The 15,355-nt window shown below is 35.3% G+C and overlaps 1 protein-coding gene across 1 annotated transcript in view; it reads left to right on the top strand.

Moving 5' to 3' along the window:
- The first annotated feature begins 820 nt into the window (after window positions 1–820).
- VSIG1 (V-set and immunoglobulin domain containing 1) overlaps window positions 821–15,355 on the top strand; it is a 36,748-nt gene continuing 22,213 nt past the window's right edge. Inside the window, exons 1-2 of the mRNA XM_059678851.1 lie at window positions 821–1,044; window positions 12,845–13,008. Of these exons, the coding sequence (XP_059534834.1) occupies window positions 996–1,044; window positions 12,845–13,008 (213 nt within the window). The 5' untranslated portion in view covers window positions 821–995. The remainder of the gene's footprint in view (window positions 1,045–12,844; window positions 13,009–15,355) is intronic.

Raw genomic sequence — 15,355 nt, 5'->3', positions numbered from 1 at the left:
CTTGGACCATGATGAAAACTGCAGATTAGAGAAAGGAGAGATCTGAGAGCCACTGTAAAGATGGAAACAGCAAGACTTTGAGACCTCAGGGGAAGAGCCAGCGGAGGTGCTTATGTATCTGAGGGTAACTTAAGCACAAGAGGAACTCTGTTAGAAGCTCATGTTCATATGAAGGCTTCTCACCTGTGCAGCCTGCCATTCCCTCTTAGTGAACCCCCTTTCCAAGGAAGCCCTGTAGCACCTATTCAGTTACCTATTTCCGCTAACATTCAGACTCATCCAATGGAAATCTTAAAGCATTTATTCACTCATCCAATTTGCAAATTTAGGTGAGTGAATAAATGCTGTAAGGTTTCTATCCCGGAAGACAAGCATGGAATTCATTTTACTGCCAGTTTTGATGGAGGGTAATGAGAACTGCCAGGGTTTCAAAAAAGTGTGACATATCCAGAGTTTGTTCACATGGAAATTAATGCTTCATAACCCCTGTGCCCTTCTTGTGAACTCCATCTCTTGAGTAAATCTTAGAGCACCAATTTATGGTCCTAATTTGTAAAGGGATGTTAGTGAATCAATGCTTTTAGACTTTTATGGAAATATTTGAAATTAATTAGCCTTGCCAACTTTTATTTGCATAGGCTCTCTTCCAACTATATCCCCTCCTCAAGTATAACTTTTATTAAGATTGGTTTTAAACAATAAAACTGAGAGAATCTGTGTACAAAGAGCTTGAAGAATTTAAATACGTGGGTTTATTATTAACACAGTAGCAAATATATCAAGGAAACACGCCCCATGAAAAGTGTTTCAAAGAAACAGAAATCTGCTCTGTGAAAGGTCTGTACCCAATAAGTCAGCCCGAAAAAGCTTGTTTGTTCGGTGATGCCTGCAGATAAGACTGCCAAACCTCGTTGTGATTGAATAAGCCAGTTTGAGACTCAGCCTAGCCCAGGCAAGCTACTGGTCCCCAGCTGCGCTCCACGAGCTTCGACACCATGGTGTTCGCATTTTGGAAGGTCTTTCTGATCCTGAACTGCCTTATAGGTAAGGAAAGAGTCTCCAAACCACTAAAGAAAATCAGGAATGGAGTTTTTCATTTTGAACTGAAATTGTACATTTTTACATAGAATATTCCCCTCTTGTACTGGAAAGGACATACGATTAGTATGCTGAGTAAAATAAATTTTAGAAATCTTGCTTAGCAAATATGTGCCATGCTGATTTGGGAGGAAAGCCTGTAAAAAGAATTGTTTTATGTAGCTTCTGAATTCAAAACATTTTAAAAGAAAAATCAGTTTCTTCTCTCTCTCTCTCTCTCTCTCTCTCTCTCTCTTTCTTTTTGTCGCTATATATATATATATATTTACTTTGGAAGTTGAACAGATGAACTTAGAAGCTCAAGCCTGTGCTAAAGATATTTTTTCTATTTTACTTGAATTTAATTTCCTTTAAGCTCCCTGTGAGGGACCTGATTTGCTACAGCAGGCAGAGCCTGGCTGGGAGGGCCTGCCATGCTTTACTATCTAACATTTCTTAGGAACTTGTACTTTTCTGAGGCTAAGCCTGTATTTTGGAAAATATGTGAGTGATTTATTGTTGTGCACAATATGGGTATTTTCAGGGACTTGAGCAGAACAAAATAATTTTTAGAGTAAAAAATCCTGATGTTGGTTAGACCCATAAGAGATCAATAAGTCAGAAAAATCCTTGGCTAGTTTTTTTTCAAATACCAGATATATTTTGCATCTGTTCTTATGATAATTTAGGTCCATGGTAGATACAATAATATTCTTTCTCCCAAAATGGTATCTTTAAGCCATCAGTAATATTAGGCAGTCATTAGAATGAGTTTATCAAGTACATTTAATGATATAAGAAAATGCTCAGAAAAAATATTAAGTGAAAAAGCAGGATACAGACACATGCCTAGAATAAATTTCCAGAAGGTTATATACTAAACTGCTGCTCATAGTGATTAACTCTGGGTGATGAAGTCGTAGATTATTTTAATTTTATTCCCCAATTTTTCCATATTTTCCAGGGTTTCTAAAAAAATATATACTATTTTTATAACCAGAATAAATGTACTACTTTTTAAAACTATATGCTTTTTAGTAATAGTTATTTAAATGTCCATTATGAAATGCTTAAACCAACATGTTCTATGGAGTCACCAGAAGGGAATACTGCATTTATCCAGTGATCTAACAAGGACTTGGAGCTGGAAAAAGCCACCTTTCTCAATTTCCATCTTGCTGAAAACAGATGTTATTATTTTTCCTTTCCCTCAGGAATATTCATTTTAAACCTTAACTTTACACAGTGAAAGTCTTTGTTTCTTTTAAAGAGCTTGTAGTCATTAACTAGTTGGGTCGCCCCTGGGCCTCTGGCACTAGCTCTCTAAAATCACACCTGTAGTCAACATCTATTTTTCTATGTGAGGCCTTCATCTGGCCTATACTAGACAGCAGTTTTAGAACAGTTGTAAGAGTGTGTTTCTTTTTTTTTTTTTTACTGTAACTAATATATATATATATATATATATATATATAATTTTTTACTGATTATAAATGTAATGTGTGGTCATTGTAGAAAATATAGAAGTATATAAATAAGAAAATAAAAATCACCAGCAACGTTACCACAAATTTAGGTAAATTTCTTTTTTTTCCCTTTGCAAGTGTATATATTACATTAAAAAATTGGGTTTATAACTTGCATATTGTGTATACTGTGTATCTATACATACACAGTCTAGCTGGCCCCAACCAAAATATGGTAGTGACAATCTAGCAGATGGAATGGAAATGTAGTATAGTACAGTATATTGTTAATTGCAATGCTTACCTATATATAGAAGTCAGAGAAAGATTTCAATAGTCCATACCTTACATTAGTAGGGTCCATCAGTTGGTCCAGATATGGCTGTGAGGCAACTGGCAATATTTCCATAGATGTGTAATTTGATGGGCTAGTTGAACTTGTTTCCTAGTCAGGAAAAATGTCATGTTTTTGGTATCAAGCATGGTTCCAGGCACATAGTGGGCACAAAGGAAATATTTATTGAAAGAATGAATTACCTTCCTAAATCCTGCCATTTGTAACATAGATGGACCCTGAAAGCATTATGCTAAATGAAATGTCAGATAAAGACAATACTGTATGATTGAACTTATATGTGGAATCTAAAAAACCTGAATTCATAGAAACAGAGAGTAGAGTGATGGTTATCAGGGTGGGTGGGTGGGGAAAACGAGATGTTGGGCAAAGGGTACCAACTTCCACTTATAAGATGAATATGTTCTGGGGATATAATGTAAAACATGGTGACTATAGTTAACAATTCTATATTACATACCTAAAAGTTGCTAAGAGAGTAGATTTTTTTTCACACCCAAAAAAATCAATTATAATTATGTGATGTGATGGAAGTGTTAATTAACCCTATGGTGGTAATCATTTTGCAATATATATGTCTCAAATCAACATTTTGTACATGTTAAATTTATGCAATGTTATATGTCAATGAAGCTGGAAAATGAATTACTTTCCCAAACTCTAAACAATCAGAAATGATTTTCTTATTTTTTTTGCAAGGCAAATATCTTTATTCCTGTAGGAGGGTGCGCATGCACATGGTCTGGAAGCATGAGCATGCGAATGGTCCACTTGGCTTTTTAATTCTTATGCTCGTGACCTGTCCCTTACTCTTGATTGGAGCTCAGGCTCCCAGTCCTTTGTGATTGGCTAATTCAAAGGAAGGGGTTGAACTTTGCCATTTCAAGATGGCAGCCCCCAGGGGAGCTGCAAGTCATGTAGGCCAAAATGGTGGCTGCCAAGTTACACAGTCCAAAATGGCGGCTGCCTAAACGGTTCTTTGACAAAAAAAATTACTTGTTTATTCTCACAGTTTTCCCTTCTTCTTTCTTTAAAGTCTTTTCTTCAAACTTGTCTAACATTCATTGACTTTCATGCTCTACAGCAGTGGTTCTCAACCTTCCTAATGCCGCGAACCTTTAATACAGTTCCTCATGTTGTGGTGACCCCCAATTTCATTGTTACAAATTGAACATAATTAAAGCATAGTGATTAATCACAAAAACAATAAGTAATTGTATATGTGTTTTCCGATGGTCTTAGGCGACCCCTGTGAAAGGGTCGTTGGACCCCCAAAGGGGTCACGACCCACAGGCTGAGTACCGCTGCTCTACAGTGTCTAGGAGAAGATTATTTTGCTGTTTAGTCAATGCAATTTCAATTAACCTTTGGATAATACAAGGGATGATGTAACATCCCATCACTGTAATTCCTAATCAAAGAGGTGAATATGGATACCATCACTCCCTTCCACTTTCCAAACCATTGCTCTAGTGAATCAGAGAAAGGATCCTCAATCCCAGGGTTCTAGCTAACTCATGAGCTAAAGCTGTCAATCCCTGTAGGGCCTTTGTGATGGTTCTAGAAATGATTTTCACAACATATTTAAAAACAATTTTCTGTACAACTAAGCAAGGCAGATTTTATTTTAATCAAAATCTTTCTGATGACTCCTTAGGAAGTCTTAGGCTAAATTCTATTTTAGAAAAATAATTTCAATCAAAGATGTCTTTGGCAAAAAGTTTATGCATATCATGTTAGGTGCTTGTAATATATATTAGTCACCTGTTGGAAATGTATGTTGATGTTTTATCCAGTAATATATTTGAACTTTAGTAGTCAAGTCAAAAAAGTGAGTGATCATTTGGTTATCTTCTAATTAAAAAATGATGCCATTATACATGAAGTTGCTGGAAATTAAATCACTTTAAATGTGTCAGGTTAAATATGGCTATTTAGGGGATATTTTTGTTGTGGTATAATAGGAGAATAATCCCCCATAAGCAAAGTGCCTGCCACAATGCAGGTGTTAAATAAATAAATGAACAATCACTACCCAAACGCAAGTATTTAAAACCTTTTTAGAATGTTAATTAATTTGTGTATGCACCTTGGATTATTTTCCTTTAATAATAGGCACTGGTTTTGTTTTTTTTTTAAAGCAGTCACACATATTTTAACTATATGCATTTTTTTGATATTTTGTGTAATTCAATCAGGTCAGGAGTGAAATTGAAATCCTAAATTTTGTTTAAATCAGATACTAATCTTTTTAATTAAAAAAAATGTAATGTTAACATAATTTCAGGTGTAACCCTTTTCCCTGCCCTCTGCCCACCTCCACCTCCCTCCCCCTCCCCCTCCCCCTCCCTTGGCCTTCACCAAACTATTGTCCATGGGGTATATATATATATATATATATATATATATATATTCTTTAGCTAACACCTACATCTTCTTTATCCAGTCACCCCACCTCACTCTCCTCAGGTACTTATCTTTATTTTGCTATTTATTCACAGTTTTGTTAATGTAGAATATTTTCTGCCTTTTTTAAAATTTTTAAACCATTTCTCAATTTAGAGAAAATTAATCCAAAGGAAGGAGGATTTTTTCCCTTGACACTCACAGAATCACCTCTAATTTAAGACTAAATTTGTACTGTTCACTATCTACATGTGGCTAAGTTTAATAAATTCAAATTAAATAAAATTTAAAAATTCAATTCCTCAGTCACACAACCTCATTTCAGGTGCTCCATAAGTACATATGGGCAATGGCTACTGAATTGGACAGTGCAGAGATATAATATTTCCATCATCAAAAAAATTACATGCACAGTGCTGGGCTAGAGGATGAACTCAGAGATTTAGGTGAATGATGTAACGTTTTTTTAAAGTTCATCTGGAAAAATATAGCTCTTAGCTCTGAATTATACTGTCACTATTTTAGGGATGGGCAATTTCTGAAAACCATCTTTTCTTCAGAATTTAAGAATTGATTATGGTCCTCAGTTTTGGGAATCTGGGCATTAAAATTGTCTGGGCATATTGTCTTGACAATTGTTGCTTATTTATAGGACAAAGCGCATATTCTTAAAAATATATTGTCTTGCAGTAGATTTGAAGGTTACCATCTTTATTCTAAGGTGATATTGTTGGGCTTTTACAGATCTCAAATTATTTATTTAATTATATGTTGTCAATTTTAAAATGTTGAAAATGTTTAAATCAGATTTATAGTTCCCAAATCCTTCATTTTCAAGTGCCTCCATTCTGTTCTGTGTTATAAATGGCTTCCTACTGCATTGAAATGGCAGGCAGAGATTGTGTCTGTCTTGTTTGTGGCAGAAAAAGGTGCTCAACAGGTATTTGTTGATAGGCACCACGGCCTCTTCCATGGCTTGCCTTATGTGAGAGCTGTGCTTACTCTGCCTTCAGACTCGTTGAGAACAGCCTTTAAAGGTTTTTTGTTTTGTTTTGTTTTTTATTTGTTTTTGGCCTTACCTGGTCCTAAGTTCCCACCATTACTCAATTCCATAGCAGATATTGGGACCCAAACTAGAGAACAAAAATGATGGTCAAATAGTATCTTCAAAATCTCTATTTTTAGGGGAAAGTTTCTGGGAACTTTAATGGCCATCAAATTCTCATTCTATCTATTTTATTTTGAACATTTTGAAGACATTTTGAAGTAATCATTTAGGCATAGCCAAAGATGAATATGGCAAACTTCCAAGAGAAATGAGATGGGCTTTTTGAGGGCAGAAGAGTGCCACTTAGCTTTCTCAAATTAAGTTTCCATCAGAAAAAGTAGCTGCTTTCTGCAGACCAATTTTGGTTTTTGAGGAGGCATTATGGGAACCACGAAAACATGGAAAGGAGAACATTGGGAAGAGAGAAACTTCATGGAATTAGAAGGTGTTGCATTGGCATGTGCCCTAAAGTACTTCTCTCAATTCATCAAGATATGGGTTGCCATGTAAGCAGCCAACTCTGTCAGAGAAGCAGCTGGACCAGTGGCCTGGCTGTGAAAGAGAACACAGCTATTGAATCCAGGAAACAGGGTAATCAGTATAATGGTTTGCTTTTTTTTAAAAATGTTTCAAAGTGTTTGTCACTTCCCTGAGTTCTTTTTGCCTAATTGCTGCCATTAAGGAAAACTAAATTAAAAAACTCTTTGGGTGTGCAAAATTGGGAAGGGTGCCAGGAATTTGTCTTTCTGTACGATTTCCTCTGATCTTCCTACAATCTCTGAATCCTTATCCCACCCCTACATCTCATTCCAGCCCCCCTGTAGCATAGAGAACACCTCTTAAACTTGACTTTTTCTTCTAACACCTACCTGACAATCTTATGTTCCATCCTGGAGAACTTCTGTACTCTCTGATTTTGCAATAGATAATAACCAATTATTTGGGCTAGCTAAAGCCTCTATAGTGTTACCCAAATCATCCCCTATAATAGCCCTTTTGGAAAATAGAACTGCGTATATAGTACAGAAAATTTCAAGTACAGTGGTAGGCTGCATTTGGGGGTAGGGAGTGCTTCAGTATTTGTCAGAATCATATAAGCAGCTCACCCTTTTGTAAGACCACCAGTTCTCAAATTTGTGGTTTCGGGCCCAGTGCACGAATTTGTGTACCAGTGGGGTCCATCAGCCTGGCCTGTGGGATGGGGCTGAAACTGGCTCTCTTGACATCTCCCAAGGTGTCCCGGATTGCGAGAGGGCACAGGCCAGGCTGAGGGGCCCCACCAGTACACAATCAGGGCTGGGGAAGGACGTGGGTGGTTGGTCAGCCAGGGAGGGACCACAGGAGGGCTCCAGGACATGTCCTGTCTGTCTCACTCCTGTCCCGATCAGCTGGACCCCAGCAGCAAGCTAACCTACCGGTTAGAGCGTCTGACCTCTGGTGGTCAGTGCATGTCATAACGAGCGGTTGAGTGGCCTTAGCATATCATTAGCATATTGCGCTTTGATTGGTTGAACAGATGACTGCACAACTGGACACTTAGCATATTAGGCTTTTATTATATAGGCTTATTTTCACTGTCCTAAAAATCCTCTGTCCCCACCACTGTCATCCTCTCTCTATCACCTTACAACCACTGTCTCCATAGTTTTGCCTTTTCCAGAAAGTCATAGAAGTGGAATCACATGTCTGTAGATTCTGAATTGGCTTTTTCCACTTAAGAATATTCATTTAATGTTCCTCCATATCTTTATAGCTCATTTATTTTTAGCACTGAATAATATTCCATTGTCTGGACATACCATGGTTAATTAATCCATTCAACTACAGAAGGACATCTTGGTTGCCCAAATTTGGATAATTATGAATAAAGCTGCTCTAAACATCTGTGAAAATTTTTGTGTGGACATAAATTTTCAATTTCTTTGGGTAAATATCAAGAAGTGCTATTGCTGGATAGTATGGTAAGATTATGTTTAATTTTGTAAGAAATCACTAAACTGTCTTCTGAAGTCATTTTGCATTCCAACCAGCAATGAATGAAAGTTTCTGTTGCTCCACATTTTTGCCGGTATTCAGTGTTGTCATTGTTTTTTATTTTGGCCATTCTAATGGGTGTGTAGTGGTATCTTATTGTTATTTTAATTTGCATTCCATTGATGACATATGATGTGGAGTATCTTTTTATATGCTTATTTGCCATACGTCTATCATCTTTGGTGAGATGTCTGTTAAGGCCCTTGGTCCATTTTTTAATCTGGTTGCTTGTTTACCTATTATTGAGCTTTAAGAGTTTTTTGTATATTTTGGATAACAGTTCTTTATTACATATGTCTTTTACAAATAGTTTAACCCAGTCTGTGGCTTATCTTTTCATTCTCTTGGTAATATCTTTCTCAGAGCAGAAGTTTTAAATTTTAATAAAGTTCAGCTTATCAATTATTTTCTTTCATGTATTGTACCTTTGGTTTTGTACCTAAAGTCATCATCAAACCCAAGGTCATCTAGATTTTCTTGTACACTATCTTCTAGCAGTTTTATAGGTTTTCTTTTTACACTTAGATCTGTAACCCATTTTGAGATAATTTATGTGAAAGGTGTAAGATCTGTGTCTAGATTCCCCCCCCCCACATTGACATCAAGTTGTTCCAGCAGCATTTGTTGAAAAGATAATCTTTGCTCCATTGTATTGCCTTTGCTCCTTTGTCAAAGATCAGTTGACTATATTTATTTGGGTCTATCTCTGGGCTCTCCGTTATGTTCCATTGATGTATTTGTCTATTTTTCAACAATACTACACAGTCTTGATTATCATATCATAGCTTTATAGGAAGTCTTGAAGTTGGATAGTGTCAGTCCTCCAATTTTGTTCTTCTCCTTCAATATTGTGTTGGCTTTCCATAAAAACTTTAGAATAAATTTGTCAATATTCACAAAATAACTTCTGGAATTTTAATTGGGGTTACATTAAGTTTATAGATCAAGTTTGAAAGAACTGTCATCTTGACAATATTGAGTGCTCCAATCTATAAAATCGAATAGCTCTCCATTTACTTAGTTTTTTATTCAATTTCTTTCATCAGAGTGTTTAGTTTTCCTCATACAGATATTATACAGATCTTGTTAGATTTATACTTAAGTCTTTCATTTTGGAGTGTGATGATGTAAATTGTATTGTGTTTTTAATTTCAAAGTCCACTTGTTCATTGTTGGTATATAGGAAAACAATACTCTTTTGTGTATTAACCTTATATCCTGAAATCTTGCTATAATCACTTATTAGTTCCAGGAGGTTTTTTTTTGTTTTGTTTTGTTATTGATTCTTTTGGCTTTTCTATATAGGCAATTATATCATTAGAAATTTCTTTCATAATCTGTTTTTCTTTTCTCTTTTCTCTTCTTTTCTTTTCTTTTCTTTTCTTTTCTTTTCTTTTCTTTTCTTTTCTTTTCTTTTCTTTTCTTTTCATGTTTTACTGCAGTAGCTAAGACTTCCACTGTGAGATAGATAAGGAATGGTGGGGGTGACATCCTTGCCTTCTTCCTGATCTTAGTTAAGGAAGCTTCTAGTTTTTCATCATTAAGTACAATGTTGGCTGTAGGTATTTTATAGATGTTCTTTAACAAATTGAGGATGTTTTCCTCTATTTTTATTCATAGTTTACTGAGAGTTTTTAAAATCACAAATGGGTGTTAGATTTTGTCAAATTTTCTGCATCTATTGATATGATCATGTGATTTTTTTAGCCTGTTGTGATGGATTACATTAATTGATCTTCAAATGTTGAACCAGACTTGCATACCCAGGATAAATTCCACTTAGTAATGGGGTAGAATTATTTTTATACATTGTTGAATTTATTGAGGATTTTTCATCTATGTTCATGAGATGTATTAGATTTCTTTTTTTGTATTGTCTTTGTCTAGTTGTAGTTTTAGGGTGATGTGGCCACAATAGGATGAGTGAGGAAGTATTACTGCTGTTCTATCTTTTGAAAGAGATTGTAGATAACTCATATAATTTCTTCCTTAAATATTTGGTAGATTTCACCAATGAACCCATATGGGTCTGGTGCTTTCCCTTTTGGAAGGTTATTTATTATTGATTCGATTTCTTTAATAGATATAGGATAGATATAGGCCTGTTCAAATTGTTTACTTCTTCTTGTGTAGGTTTTGGAATATGATGTCTTTCAGGAAATGAATCATTTCATCTAGATTACTGAACTTGTGGGCATAGAATTGTTCCTGTATTTCTATGCTTTTAATGTCCATAGAATCTGCAGTTATGGTCCTTTTTCATTTCTGATATTAGTAATTTGTGTCCTCTGTATATTTTTTCTTAGTTAGCTTAGATAAAGTCTTATCAATATTATTGATTTTTGTGATTAACCCATTTTAGTTTTCTCTATTGATTTCTTGTTTTTCAATTTCATTGATTTCTGCTCTAGTTTTCATTATTTCTTTTTTTCCTGCTTACTTTGTTTTAATCAGCTCTTTTTCTTTTTTAGTTTCATAAGCTTTATTGATTTTAGATCTTTCTTTTCAATTATATGTATTCAATTATATAAATTTCCCTCTAAGGACTACTTTTGACACATACTATAAATTTTGATAAATGGTGTTTTTATTTTAGTTCAAAATATTTTTAAAATTTCTATTGAGGTTTTTTCTTGACCCATTTTTTTTATTTAGAAGTATGTTATTTAATCACCATGTATTTTGGGTACTTCCAGTAGTTTCTTTGTTATTGATTTCTCCTGTAATTTCATTGTGGTCTGACAGCAACTTTGTATGACTTCTATTCTTAAATTCATTAAAGTCTGTTTTATGGCCCATAACTTGGTTTATCTTGGTGAGTATTCATAATGTTTTAAAGTATATCTCTTTTTATAGAACACTTCACTCCATAACAGCAGAATACACTTTCTCCCTCCCCACAAGGACCCACAGAACATTTACCAAGATAGACCATGTAGTTGGCTATAAAATAGACATCAATTTTTTTAAAAAAATTAAAATCGTACAGGGTTTGTCTCTGAGCACAACTATCAAACTAGAAATCAAGAACAGAAATAAGTCTTTAAACACTTAAAAATTATAGAACACACTTATAAATAATCTATGGATCAAAGGTGAAGTTTCAAAGAAAAATTTAAAATTATACATAAACTGAATAAAAATAAAAATATGTAATATGCAGCTAAAGCATTGCTGAGAGAGAAATTTATAATACTAAACGCATTTGAAATGAAGAAATGTTTTAAGTCAGTAATTGAAGTTTCTACATCAAGGATCTAGAAAAAGGACAAAACAATCCCAAAGCAAGCAGAAAGAAGGAAATAATTAAGAGCTGAAGTCAGTGGAATTAAAATAAGAAAACTATAGAGAAATTTAAATGAAATAAAAATTTGGTTCTTTGGAAAAAATCAATAAACAAATGACAAACCTCTGTCAAGACTGGTAAAAACAAAAACAGGTAAGATATAAATCACAAATATAAGTAATAAAATATGGGATATCACTATAGAGTCTGTAGTCATTAAACATTTTTTAAGAAGACAGAGATCGCATGTACACTTTAGACAATCTCACTCCCATGGTAACATTTTGTAAAACTATAGTATAATATCACAACCAGGACACTGACATTAATACAATCCACCTATCTTATTTATATTTCTCCATTTTTACTTGTACTTGTGTGTATGTATATGCATTTAATTTTATACAATTTTCAACAAAAATTATTGGGGACCCCAAATACTTTTTCTCTGTGGGTTATTTCAATCTACATTTAATGTATTAGCAAACAAAACAAAAAAGGTAAACACAAAAATACTCAAGCACACATTCCATTAATTACCAGAGCAATGGCATCATTATCTATCATGTAGCTTCTAGAACACTTTATTGTACACTCATGAGAGGGTGAGACCGAAAAATAACATCTTATTATTATTATGAATATAATTTTGATCTTTTAGCCTAACAAAATGGTCTAGGACAACAAACTCATCCTGGTTTTCCTGGGACTTTTCTGGTTTAAGCACTGAACCAGTATTTTTTACTTGGTTTTGAAATGGAAAGTCCCATTTATTTTTCTTACTTGGTTTTGAAATGGAAAGTCCCATATACAAGGGACCCCTCAGATCTGGGAAAACTGGATTGGTTGTTCTCCACACTCAAGGACCTTTGTGGATCCCCAGACAACATTTTAAGAATGTCTATTCAAGGCCATCCTTACACAGAAAAAATTCCCAGTTCAGAGCTATCACCTCACCATCACATAGGATTTGAGTATCTTCACATAGTAATTTGTTAAAAATTATCCTACCCCATGCCAATTGCTTGCTCAGCTTTCCTATATGGTTTCTCCTGCCTTCTCCTCTTCACCTTGGATTCCTCAAATAAGATGTCATTTCAAGTGCTTTGTGATTAATAAGGATCATCAGAATATGAGTGTGTACCATTACCTTTTGATGATTATCTTTTCAGGTCAAGTTAATGTGGTGCAAGTGACCATCCCAAACCGTGTCGTGAATGTGACTAATGGATATAATGTCACTCTCATCTGCACCTACACCAGCACTGTGGCCTCCAGGGACAATCTTTCCATCCAGTGGTCACTCTCCAATAAGAAGGAGTCACGGCCAATTACTGTAAGAACTTTATTCCTAAACTATTCCCCTTTGGTAGTTCTAGCATAAACTGTTGAAGTCAGTGTGTGAAGGAACAGAAAACTAGTAACAACAGTGATAGAACATCAGATACAAAGAATTTGAAATTATCTGTTTAGGGAATACCATCATGTAAGTGGCTTGGCCTTTGTCCCCTCTTCATATTCAGTTATAGCTTGTTATCATAATTCAGTTTAAGTCGACATTGAGTATATCAGGTATTCTAGAGTAGATAGGCATGGTCCTTCTCAGTGGTGAAATAAACAGTTCTGAAAGGGTTTTCTTCCACCCACCAAAATCATCCTCACTGTTATTTCCAGAAGACTCTAGTTCAAATTCACGTCCTAATTGATCTGTAGATCTCTGTCAAACTTAATATCTGGGATCTGCCTGTCAAGTGAGCTAGCTCATCGAGCCAGACTGAGTCCTGGTAGAATGAGAATCCCAGATGGGTGGAAAGGGGCCAAGGTAGTGAAGAACTCTGGTAATCAAAGGCAGCATGACGCTAGAGAATAGGGGTGGTAGGTTAGAGTCTGGGGGAAGAGGTTGCCAAAAGAAGGTGTACTATAAGAAAATCAAGTCAGAATGATTCTACCAGCAAGCTTCCTATTCCAAGGTTTTCTCCATCTGATCTAAAGGGTAATTGCATGTTTAAATTAACCCAAGTATTAAAATTGTATACTTAAAGTGTGTGCGTGTGTGTGTGTGTGTGTGTGTGTGCGCGCGCATTAGTGTGCAAGCACTTATGCCAACACATATTCCTTGAGAGACAAGGTCCATAGCTTTCATCAGATTTTTAAAAATAATTTATAATTCAAAACAAGGAATTTAGAGAAGAAATAAACCAATGTGGTTTGGAATAACTGGATGTAGTTGAGTTGGGCCTTGAAGGAAAGGAAGGGTTTTGATTAGTAGAAATATAGAGGGGGCTGAGTGGGCTGCAGGAGGCCCAGGGCAGAGATGAAGAAGAAGCTATACCTGGACCAGAGTTGCTTCAGCCATTACTAGTCTTTTGGAGGTCCTGAATACTTGTTTAGCAAAAAATATCATTCAAGAGGAGATTTCATCAATTTCATCCTCTAGTCAAAGTTCAACAATTTTGCTCAGTGCTGGTTACCTTAGACATATATCTGAATCACTGTGCCTCACTTAAAATATGGTAGAATGGTAATAGTTGTCTACAGGTTGCATGAGGAATCAACTGACATAATGTATGTAAAATACTTGAAAATAATATAAATTCTGTAAATTTTCACCCTTGTAAACACTGTTATCAACATCAGCAGCAGCAGCAACAGTAAGTCCACCAGTTTCCATCATCCAAAATGTCCTGACCTAAGACCTCACATGTTGCAGTCAACTAAGAGAGAAGGCTACTCCCTTAATTGTAGGTGACAATAATCACACAATGTTTTTTCCTTTTTAAAATTTACTTTCCTAACTAGTCTTTTCAGTATATTCTTTCTTTATAGGTATAAAGTCCTTCTCATTTTGCCAATAGGGACTGAATTTAGAGAGGCCTTGCCAATATATTTTGAAATGTCTTTTTTTTATGTTTGGTCCTCAAATAAAGATGTACTCAATTGTCTGGATGCCAGGCCATACCAGTCTGATTTTAAAAACACAAATTCTCCTGTATGCCTCTTCTGACACTAGAATTTACAAGGTCACCTCTTGGTTAAATTATATGGCTGGTGAGGAGCTGGAGATGCAGGGTCAAAGGATCTTGTGACCAACAATGCGTTTTTTCTAGACCTAGAAATGCAGACGAAGAAGGTATAGGTATTGAACTGAGTGTGACTTGAGCTTAAGGACATCTCTTAGAGCAGTGATTCTCAACCTTGACTGCACATTAGAATCACCTGGGAATCTTTTTAAAATCCTGATTTCTGGGCCTCATCCTCCAGAAATTCTGTTTCTTTGTTACTAATGTTGTGGCCCCACCCCATAACAAAGAAACAGAATTTCCAGAGGATGAGGCCCAGAAATTAGGATTTTAAAAAGATTCCCAGGTGATTCTAATGTGCAGCCAAGGTTGAGAACCACTGTCTTAGAGCAACTTTAGAAAGAAAATCTATTAACAAATAAGTATTTATAAGTAGCTTATTTACTTGCCGTTTACCTCAGTCTTCAAAATGTCTGGTACAGGCAGAGCAAGTAATTTAAATAATCTACTCTTTTAAGATGTCCAAATCAAAGGAATTCTTCTGCACTGAACCACTTGATCAATGAGAATATGCTGCTTGATCATAAAACATTTTAAGTATTTCTTGAAGAGCATGAGACCTGTCCTATTTTTGTGCCTTGGCCACATGGAAGACAGGGTAGA

This window comes from Myotis daubentonii, chromosome X (assembly GCF_963259705.1).
Source record: "Myotis daubentonii chromosome X, mMyoDau2.1, whole genome shotgun sequence".
Taxonomy (NCBI): Eukaryota; Metazoa; Chordata; class Mammalia; order Chiroptera; family Vespertilionidae; genus Myotis; species Myotis daubentonii.
This window is presented reverse-complemented; position numbering and strand designations above follow the sequence as displayed.